General features: G+C 37.5%; 1 protein-coding gene and 1 pseudogene across 1 annotated transcript; both read left to right on the forward strand.

Moving 5' to 3' along the window:
• The window catches only part of LOC139458010 (cell adhesion molecule CEACAM8-like), a 30,485-nt pseudogene extending 21,504 nt beyond the window's left edge, over positions 1 to 8,981 (forward strand).
• On the forward strand, positions 414 to 4,413 carry LOC139458011 (uncharacterized). The gene is made up of 4 exons (XM_071239328.1): positions 414 to 606; positions 842 to 970; positions 2,385 to 2,563; positions 4,339 to 4,413. The coding sequence occupies exons 1-4, from the start codon at positions 414 to 416 to the stop codon at positions 4,411 to 4,413; spliced, it is 576 nt and encodes a 191-aa protein (XP_071095429.1).

The raw sequence follows: 8,981 nt of genomic DNA on the forward strand, positions 1-8,981 counted from the left end.
TGCGTTTTGGAGCACATTTTAATGAACAGACATGTCTTCAGAACACATATTAATTGCATGAACATAATTGTGTATTTGTATGTAGAACATAATGACAATGTTCATAGTATTAATTATGTTAACAGTAAATATGTAGCAGTAACAGATCATAAATCAAAACTGAATACATTTATAAGTCACATATTATTAATCTGTTACATTATTGACAGAATAGATGTGATTTCCCAAATTGGTATTGTATATTTATTGTTTTTGTTTAAATACTCAGGTATTTGCACATGGAATCCTATATGTAGCTGTGTCATTTATAAACTGGATCTTTTCTATTCCTTAGTGGTAGGACATGTACACTGTGTGTGACAATACAGGACTAAGGTAAATATTTTGTTTTTATTACTAGATTATTCAACAACATGAAGGCATGGGCAAGAGCAGTATGGATGGAGGCAGACGAGGAGATGGAGGAGACCATACCGTCTCTGTGGATACAGGAGAAGACTGTGCGCTGGCCCAACACCAGTAATGCTATGCCAGCCATGAAGGAGATGCGATGTCCGACAGAGAAATGGCTTACGTTCAACCTAGTGAAGGTCAAATGTTCATCTGGTAAGCATATATCTGTTTAATTATTCCTTAATCATTAGGGATGCACTATACAGGAAGGCAATGGTATGATACATATCGCTAAGCACTCAAGTGACTGGCCGAAGTATGTCAATACATATAATGTAATAAAACAATATATCTTCCATCTTCATAAATCAATGTATCTCACATCATACATTGCAACTGTTATTGTTGTTTTTGTTTTTGAAGTATTGGATGTGTGCTTTTCACATAGACTCAAAGAGGGAATGCCAAGACTTTGATTTCACAACTACAGTGGAGACCTCTTCAGACGATGAGCAGCTAGGTCATCCATCTGTAAAAAGATTGCCCAAGAAAAAAGTGATGTTGGATTTTGTCACAGGTATGCATATAAAGATCTCAGTGAAGAGACTGATTATTTGTTGATTTGCGTCTTTACACTCATTATAAATTTTAGCATTTTTAGGTGTTTTTTTTTTATATTATTGATCTTCAGTTTAAGTCGACATTAAAGATGTATGAAATGCATAATTTTTTACTATCAATTGAAATTACTTAACATTTTCAGTTTAATAACAATGCTGCTTCTGTACACAAACAGAACTTTTTCTTCTTTTGCCTGCTCATAGTACAAATATTGCTATTAATAACTCTCTAAATTTATAATGCTGCTGCCATATTACGCATATCTTGATTCACATACTTGGTTTATTTAGGGATTACAATGAATTTTTAGTGGAATTCCTTTTATTTATTTGGAAGTAGATCCAGGTGAAGACTCCTGTGTCAACGCTGGAGCAGCAGCTGTGGCTGTCAACAAATCGACGGTGTCAAAACACGCAAGGCCAAGTTGTAATTCGGGTAGGGCTTAGAAATATATATTTTATTGAAGCAGTTTTTTTATCTGTAATCAAACTGAACATATAATTTGTAGACAGGATTTGGTTTGCAGTATTGATTAAATTAGTACTTCAGCATTAGAAATTGGCATTAGTCCTACAGTTCTTGCCAAATTGCCCAATAATTAGAGTATCATAAGGTGTAGAGGACTAAAAATGTTTGTTTCTAACATAGTATTTATTATAGGACGAAGCTGGTATTTGAACATGTGTCTGCAAAAAAAACCTTATTGTGCTTGCATATTTCAAATTAGCATGTCATGTAAGGTATTTAACATAAGTTTACTTTGTGGGTTTTATATACTAAACAGTTGTATTTTGCAAATTTACAAGACTATGTATTTCCACCATTGACATCAGTAATGATCTGATAAAGAAATTTAATTTTGTTTACAGGAAATAAACCACCTTTCCCTGATCAACCATCACCCAGAAGTTCTGATGAAGAAAGGCCACCCAGTACATATCGTTGGGAATGTTTGTCAAGGCTTCCACTTTCCCCATCACCATCACGCCACATCTCGAGGAGACATTCTCCCTTACCACAGCTGAAACCATCCCCGAGAAGAGATGGAGAAAGGAGAAAACCAAAAGCAGTTTTTCCCATGTCCGAAGAAAGTAAGATTTAATTTACCCATAGGTATTATCATTTCCAGTTTGTTCTGTTAGCACCTTAAACATGATGTGTTTTTGTTTTAATTAAGTTGATTGATTGTTTAATTATACATTTTCAGAACTGTTGTCAAGGCAACTTTGATGTTAAAACCATGTGCCTACAGACATTCTCGCTCAGATTAACTTGTAATAATAAGGGTGTTTATGGCTTTGCAATTTGCTTGAAATATTGTGCTACAACAAACAATCTTTTATTGTTATGTATTTATTTATTTTTCACAGGATTCCAGAGAAGGGTTCTCTATCTTTTGACCGAAATTAGGGACCTAACGAAACAGAATAAGGACTCAGCAGGACTTGCAGACACAGTATCAGTAAGCTGTATTGAGCAACTCAATACATTGGATGAGTTGGATACTCTCGAGGGGAGACTGAGAGAGGATGAATATGTAGCAAGCTTGGTAAGTCAATTTGAAGTTATATGGTACTGTTATTACATTGTAAGATTAGAATGTTGTTTTGTTATGAATTGCTTGGAAACAAAAGTAAACAGTAAGATGCCATAAGTTTTGGTTGAATTAATATACTTATATAATGATTTTCAAACCACATATACAGTTCAAATGTTCTTTTTACAGAAAAATTACCTAAGAAGGATTGGCGGGGCAAATGCCAATGACCATGTGAAAAAGGCTATGCTAAGGTAAAATAGAATGAAATTGGTGAAAGGTTACAGTAGCTCAGTTGGTAGAACTCCGGTCCATGGATCCATATAGACTTGTACAAGTAGTGGTAGTGATCAAAGTTTTTTGAGTCCTGAAAATGTATCTGTGATACTATTTCATTCAGTGAGTAAGACGGCCTCAGTGGTCAGTGGTAGAGCGTCCACTCGGAGAGAGAAGGTCTGGGGTTTGATCCCCGACCGCGTCATACCAAAAGACATTAAAAGATGGTACTTCTTGTTACCGTGTCTGGCGCTCTGCATTAAAGGGCTAAAACAATGACTGGTCGGCTCGGAGTCAGTATACTGTGTCTGAGTGGGGTATTCATGTTAAACTGCGGCATGGCACTCAGTGAGCTAGCACCTAAAATCGGCATCAGTCCGGACTAGTAAAAGCAGACACGTACATGCACGTCGCTATTTAAGTGCAATAATCTTGGACGCGACTTGATACCCCATTTCACCTCACCTCACCTCATTCAGTGAGTTAGCTTAGGGGATATTCATAAGTAAGGTTCTTGTATATATAATAACCAATATCTGTCGTTTTAGTTTTAATGTTATACACACAACTTTTGAATAACTTAATAATAGTATTATATTGCATGTTAATATTATTTCAGATGCAGTCCTAGGCAAATTTCCACAGACAACAGAAACCGATATTAATGACATGATAAGTCGGTTTCTGAAATATGCCCCTGGCAGAACAGGGGGAGATGGAAGACCTACTAAGCACTAGGAAAGAGCATGAGAGAGAAAAAGAAGAGCATGTATATGTTGTATATAGTTGTTTTTTTTGTATCTTTGAATACAATTTTGGAAAAAAATGTATCTTTGTTGTTCATTCGTCATCTGCATCAGATATAAGTATTTAACAATGTCATTCAAAGAATAGGAATTACACTATGGGCAGCCGGTGAGTTATTACGGCTGAGGTGAAGTGGCTGGCTTGTTGACGCCTTCTCTGCATACCAATCAGTGAACTTGGCATTGATATTGAGTTGCAGTTCTGGTTAGGGGTCAGCAGTCGTATTAATTTGGAGACGCATCAATTTCCAGATTTACAGTATTAGTTCTTTGAGGTTAGTGAAATTGGTTAACACCCTACTTATTTATTGTTTAACTAAAACAAAATGGTACGATCTTTTGGTGTATTGTGACCGTCTAGAATATTTCACTGATCTCAAATATCAGGGAGGCCACCACTTCTTGAACTGATGCTGTACTGAAAAAACAATTTTTTCAAGGTTTACAAGGGGTCCTCTGATGCATCGACGTTGAAACATCGTTGACACAACGTTGAAACAACGTTGACAACTGACGTTGAAACAACGTTGACAACTGACGTTGAAACAACGTTGAAGTGTCAACGTCAGTTCAATTTTCATATGAAACCAATTTGCAACGTTGTTTCAACGTTGAAGAGTGACGTTGTTTCAACGTTGTTTCAACGTTGTAATGCCTGCTGGGTAACTACACATGTATATCACCATAATATATTATTCATTCCAGATGGACCTGACCAGATACAGTTTAACGGCGCTAGTGATAGACTTAAAGCAGAAGAAGGGAAACCTATCACGGTGAGATGTTCTGCTGACTGTCAACCCGCCTGCACTGTGACCTTGTGGGACACATACAGACAGAGGGAGATCACGGGACAGAGGGAGGCTGTGTTGTATATACCAGCTGTAGACAGATCTATGTCTGGACAGTGCACGTGTCACGCCAACAACACGCACAGGAATACGTCACGGAACCTTACCCTGGAAGTTTTCTGTAAGACTCCTACAACATTAGCGATAGACTGTAGTAACAGAATCAGTGGCATGCAAGCAATTATTTGGAAAAAAGAAACCATGATTGACAACATGTTCCGTCATCTCAGCCGACGTAAACGCTGTTGTTGCGAAATTTGAGAGTAATTATTGAAACGAGTATGTCATTAATGCATTATTTAAATTACCATGTGACACATAAATATTCAACTTTATTTCATGTGAAACATAGCTTATTCAGTATAAGGCTACCAATAAGCACAAGAAAGAACACCCGGCAAAACATGTGCAGATACATAATAGCTCTGGTATGATATATTCCGAGGATTGTACACCCACTCCCATTCATTTAACAATATAGGTCAAACACCGAACACACACACACACGCACGCACGCAAGCAAGCACGCACGCACGCACGCACGCACACACACACACTTACACACACACACACACACACACTCACAAACAAACAAATACAATCCTAGAAGTTATCTCTCCAAGGGAAAATAAGATTAGAAACATAATAAACTGCAAGTATTGCATTTTGAATGTTCCAGCACGAGAGGTTACTGAAGTTGGCGTCGCTTCGACCGTCCCTGTGGCTGCTGTCTGTTCTGTGCTGATCGTCGTCATCGCTGTGGTAGTCATAGTTGTTGTTCGTAGAAAACAGACACGTAAAGGTTATACTGTAGGGAGTGAGTCTGAATGAGCACAACGTTAGAGTCACATTAACTATTCTACCATACTATTTTAGAATCCTGCATTCTGATTGGTCCCCGGCAGTATTGGATCCACTTTAGGCCATGAAGACCAGACTACCGCGAACACAATATTCAGAAGCACTTTTGGGGAAAACCCGCACGTTTGGCAATTTCAAATATGGATCTCACTTCATTAACGTTGCTTAATAACGTGTTGCGGGTTCTACATTATGACGATTTTTCCTGACCATAAATTGTACACAAGATATTCTGGTTTTAAAATTCTTCCTGGAGTTTAATGTAATCACGGTATGTGGTGTGTACAGCTAAGTGTGTGTGTGTCATCATGCGGGAATAGTTCGAGTCTCAATATTAAAATGAAATCTATAAAATGAAAAAAATATCAATACAATATACGCGAATCAGGACGACATTGTTGTTTTCACTATTTAGTGGGATGAATAGGTGTTTGACGTTGTTGTTGTTGTTGTTAACCACAGTGTCATACCATTAGAACAACATGAAAATGACGGTTTTGGTGCGGGTAGTGTGTGTCTGGGATGGGAGGGTGGCTGTAATGATCATCTGTTGTCAAGTCGTGACTTCTGAGAAACGTTAAGCACTGATTGACCTTTTAAAATCATAAACCACACTGGCTCGTTTACCCCAGTGAAGCTTTATTTAAACTTCTTAATCGCGTGAGAGGAAACGAGTCACATATCACAGCATACTTCAACCTATTTACCATTAGTTTAAAGGTATGCAATGACAAGGAGTCATCTGCTTTTCATCTTGCATTTTGTATACATAATTACCTGCCCAACTGTGTAACTTTCAGAACGAAGATCTATTCAAAATCGGTGAGTATCTGCCATTGATCTTCAAGTGAAATGAATAAAAAGTTACTCTCTACGCAATGATATGGCCTTTCGTGGCTATAACGGCGAAACTCTATACAAGCTGTTTAACACAATGTAACTTGAAAATGTATGACAGCATATCTGAAGGCTAACTTGTCTCTTATTTCAATCTCTTTTTAATATTCATTTTCACCAGCGTCATCTCATATGCCTTGGATGAGGACAATGATGGGAGCTACCAGGAGATAGAAGGTTGGTGTCTTTAGGGTGTTTGATGGTGTAATAACCAGGGCCCACTTGCATAAAGCGATCTTAGCGCTAAATGGGCCCTGATCTAACGACTTATTGTAAGTCAACCTTCTAAATCTCCCGTCTAAATCCTAAATGCTAAGACCAGGGCCCACTTGCACAAAGGGATCTTAGCACTAAAAAGATCGTAACTACCATACTTTAACATAGGCTTACAATAGTTGTAGCACTAAGATCGTTTTGTGCAAGGAGTCAAATCATCAAGGATGGCATACTGTAAATAACGAGAGGAAAACAATTACCATTTGCTTAACGGCATTCATGGAATGCCACTGGACATTAGATATTGAGAGAAACACTAACGTGTAAAAAACAGCGTTGCTCCATATAAAGTAAGTTCACTAATAATTAATATATTCTGAATTTAATTAATGCATCTTTCAATACATATCCATGAAGACATATCATCGACTTTAATGTCGTGATTCACAATTACACATGAATTTTCATGCACGGCACACAATTGTGATATTTGTGGGGAGCATGGCACTCACACGCGTGATTTTTAATGTAAACAGTTCACAATGAATGTTTAGCTGTCCGGTGCTCATAAAATTAACATCCACGTGCCTTGGGTAAGCCGCGAACAAGAGAGGCGCAAAACGAAGTTTGAAGACACTTAAATGTTCGCTGAAACACAATATTATTCCTACTGAGACGTTGTCTACAGCAGTGCAACACGTGTGACTTCACGTCAACAAAACAAGACATTCTGTTTGTGTATCGACGGAATCGATACCAAACTACCTCATGAACTGCTCGGACAATTCTTTGGTTGAGACAAATTAGTGACCAGCCGGTTCAGGGAGCACAATCTTTGCTGGACATTTGGAACAACATCCAAAGGATGTATTCAATCATCTGCCGTCTTCAAGCCGTCGTCGCTGCCTCGCATTCATCAACGCAAATGGTGGTCACACCCCATTGTTAATTGAGTGTTTACAGCACCCCTCTTTTAGGGCGTGTTTCTATGTCTCCTTTTCCTAATTATGGGTTTTCTGAATGAATTTGTTATGATAAAAAATAGGTCAGACGAATGTCCAAATCATATTCAATTTTTGATTACGCAACATTTACATCACTTCATATGAAGCACAGTTACGTTTTCCCGCTAGTGTACGTATATGAGAACGTTCTTATCTATTTGTGAAAGGGTTTCATAGATGTTACTGTTCCGCATTTTAGGTAAATATATTTAAACAAATGTTTTATTATACTTTTTAGCGAAATGCTTACCTGATTACCTAAATTGCACACAAATCCCTTGATTATTCATTTGGAAATTTAGATCAAACAATAACAATTATACAATAACTATCATCAAATAGGTTAAATAGTCTTCATATATCAGCAGACATCCCGAAGTCATGTGGTGTTATTTAAAAGCCATTATATGTTCTCTTGATGACACCTGTTAAACATATTAATGAGCCATCGTGAATCATAACCCGGGTTATGTAATACGCCATGTTCGAGAAACGGATAGTTGTATTGGTCATACGCATTGTCATTTCATACGACATTAATCCCTAATCTTTGAGATATGACACCGTATCATATTGACTATACATATGTGTGACTTTTGTCTTACACCAGAAGAGGTGAACGTAGACGACATCGCAGCAGTTGCTATTCTTGTCTGCAAGGACGTAAAAGGTAAGGAAACAAATTACTCTCTTACAATTCAATCAACCTTATGTTCACCTTTTGCCAAGTATCTAAAAACGCTGAAGTCTTGTTTTGTCAGTGTTGTCTTTTTTGGTAAAAATATATGTTTTGCGCAAAGTTACATTCGATAAAGAATTTGACACGTACAACGTTTCTTTATCTTCAGATGGTCACAGCAGAAGGTACATACATTTTGTATTGTTGCAGGTGAAATACTTGAGTTGTATGTTAAAATTAGGTCTCAGGGTAACTTCATATCGTTGGAAAACCCCCACCGATGTATCTCCTGTTTCTATTTAATGTGAAGCAACATAATTTTGAGTTACCTGAGACAATGATAATACAATAGTTAAATAAAACAATAGCTTTATTTTCATTTGTATCTTGTGATGGTAATAACGCAAATGAATGTATGCTATGTATGTTTTGTGCAGAAGGGGGGAAAATGTTGTTAAAGTAGTGTTTGTTTTAAGTCGGAGATGGATAATTTGTTAGGAACAAAAAGGTTTCTCTTCATACAATAGGTTGTATTGCCAGCCGCATTTAAACGATATACATGTATCTTTCATTGTCTGTGCAAGTCATTTTCATCTGTAAGGTACAATTTGTGTGTACGTTTTTCATTGTAATTATAGATTTGGTGAATATCTCACTGTGGTGGGCGAGATACTATCCTGTGACATCAGTGATGCACCTTGTGCTGCCATCAATGACGAGGATGCGTTATCCTTGCATGATTATGAGCGACTACTGAGGGAACAGTTCCACATCTACACGTATCTCAACCCTTCAGCTTCCTCCACAGAGGACCACAGTACCAGGTGCAGCCTTATGTGA

This window comes from Haliotis cracherodii, unplaced genomic scaffold (genome assembly GCF_022045235.1).
Source record: "Haliotis cracherodii isolate W230 unplaced genomic scaffold, xgHalCrac1.p SCAF_12, whole genome shotgun sequence".
NCBI classification, from domain to species: Eukaryota; Metazoa; Mollusca; class Gastropoda; order Lepetellida; family Haliotidae; genus Haliotis; species Haliotis cracherodii.

Coding starts and splice junctions, on each gene's coding strand:
- LOC139458011 (XM_071239328.1), top strand. CDS start 414: ATGAAGGCATGGGCAAGAGCAGTATGGATGGAGGCAGACGAGGAGATG. Junction 607..841: donor GAAGGTCAAATGTTCATCTG/GTAAGCATATAT, acceptor CTTTTCACATAG/ACTCAAAGAGGGAATGCCAA. Junction 971..2,384: donor GATGTTGGATTTTGTCACAG/GTATGCATATAA, acceptor TATTTTTCACAG/GATTCCAGAGAAGGGTTCTC.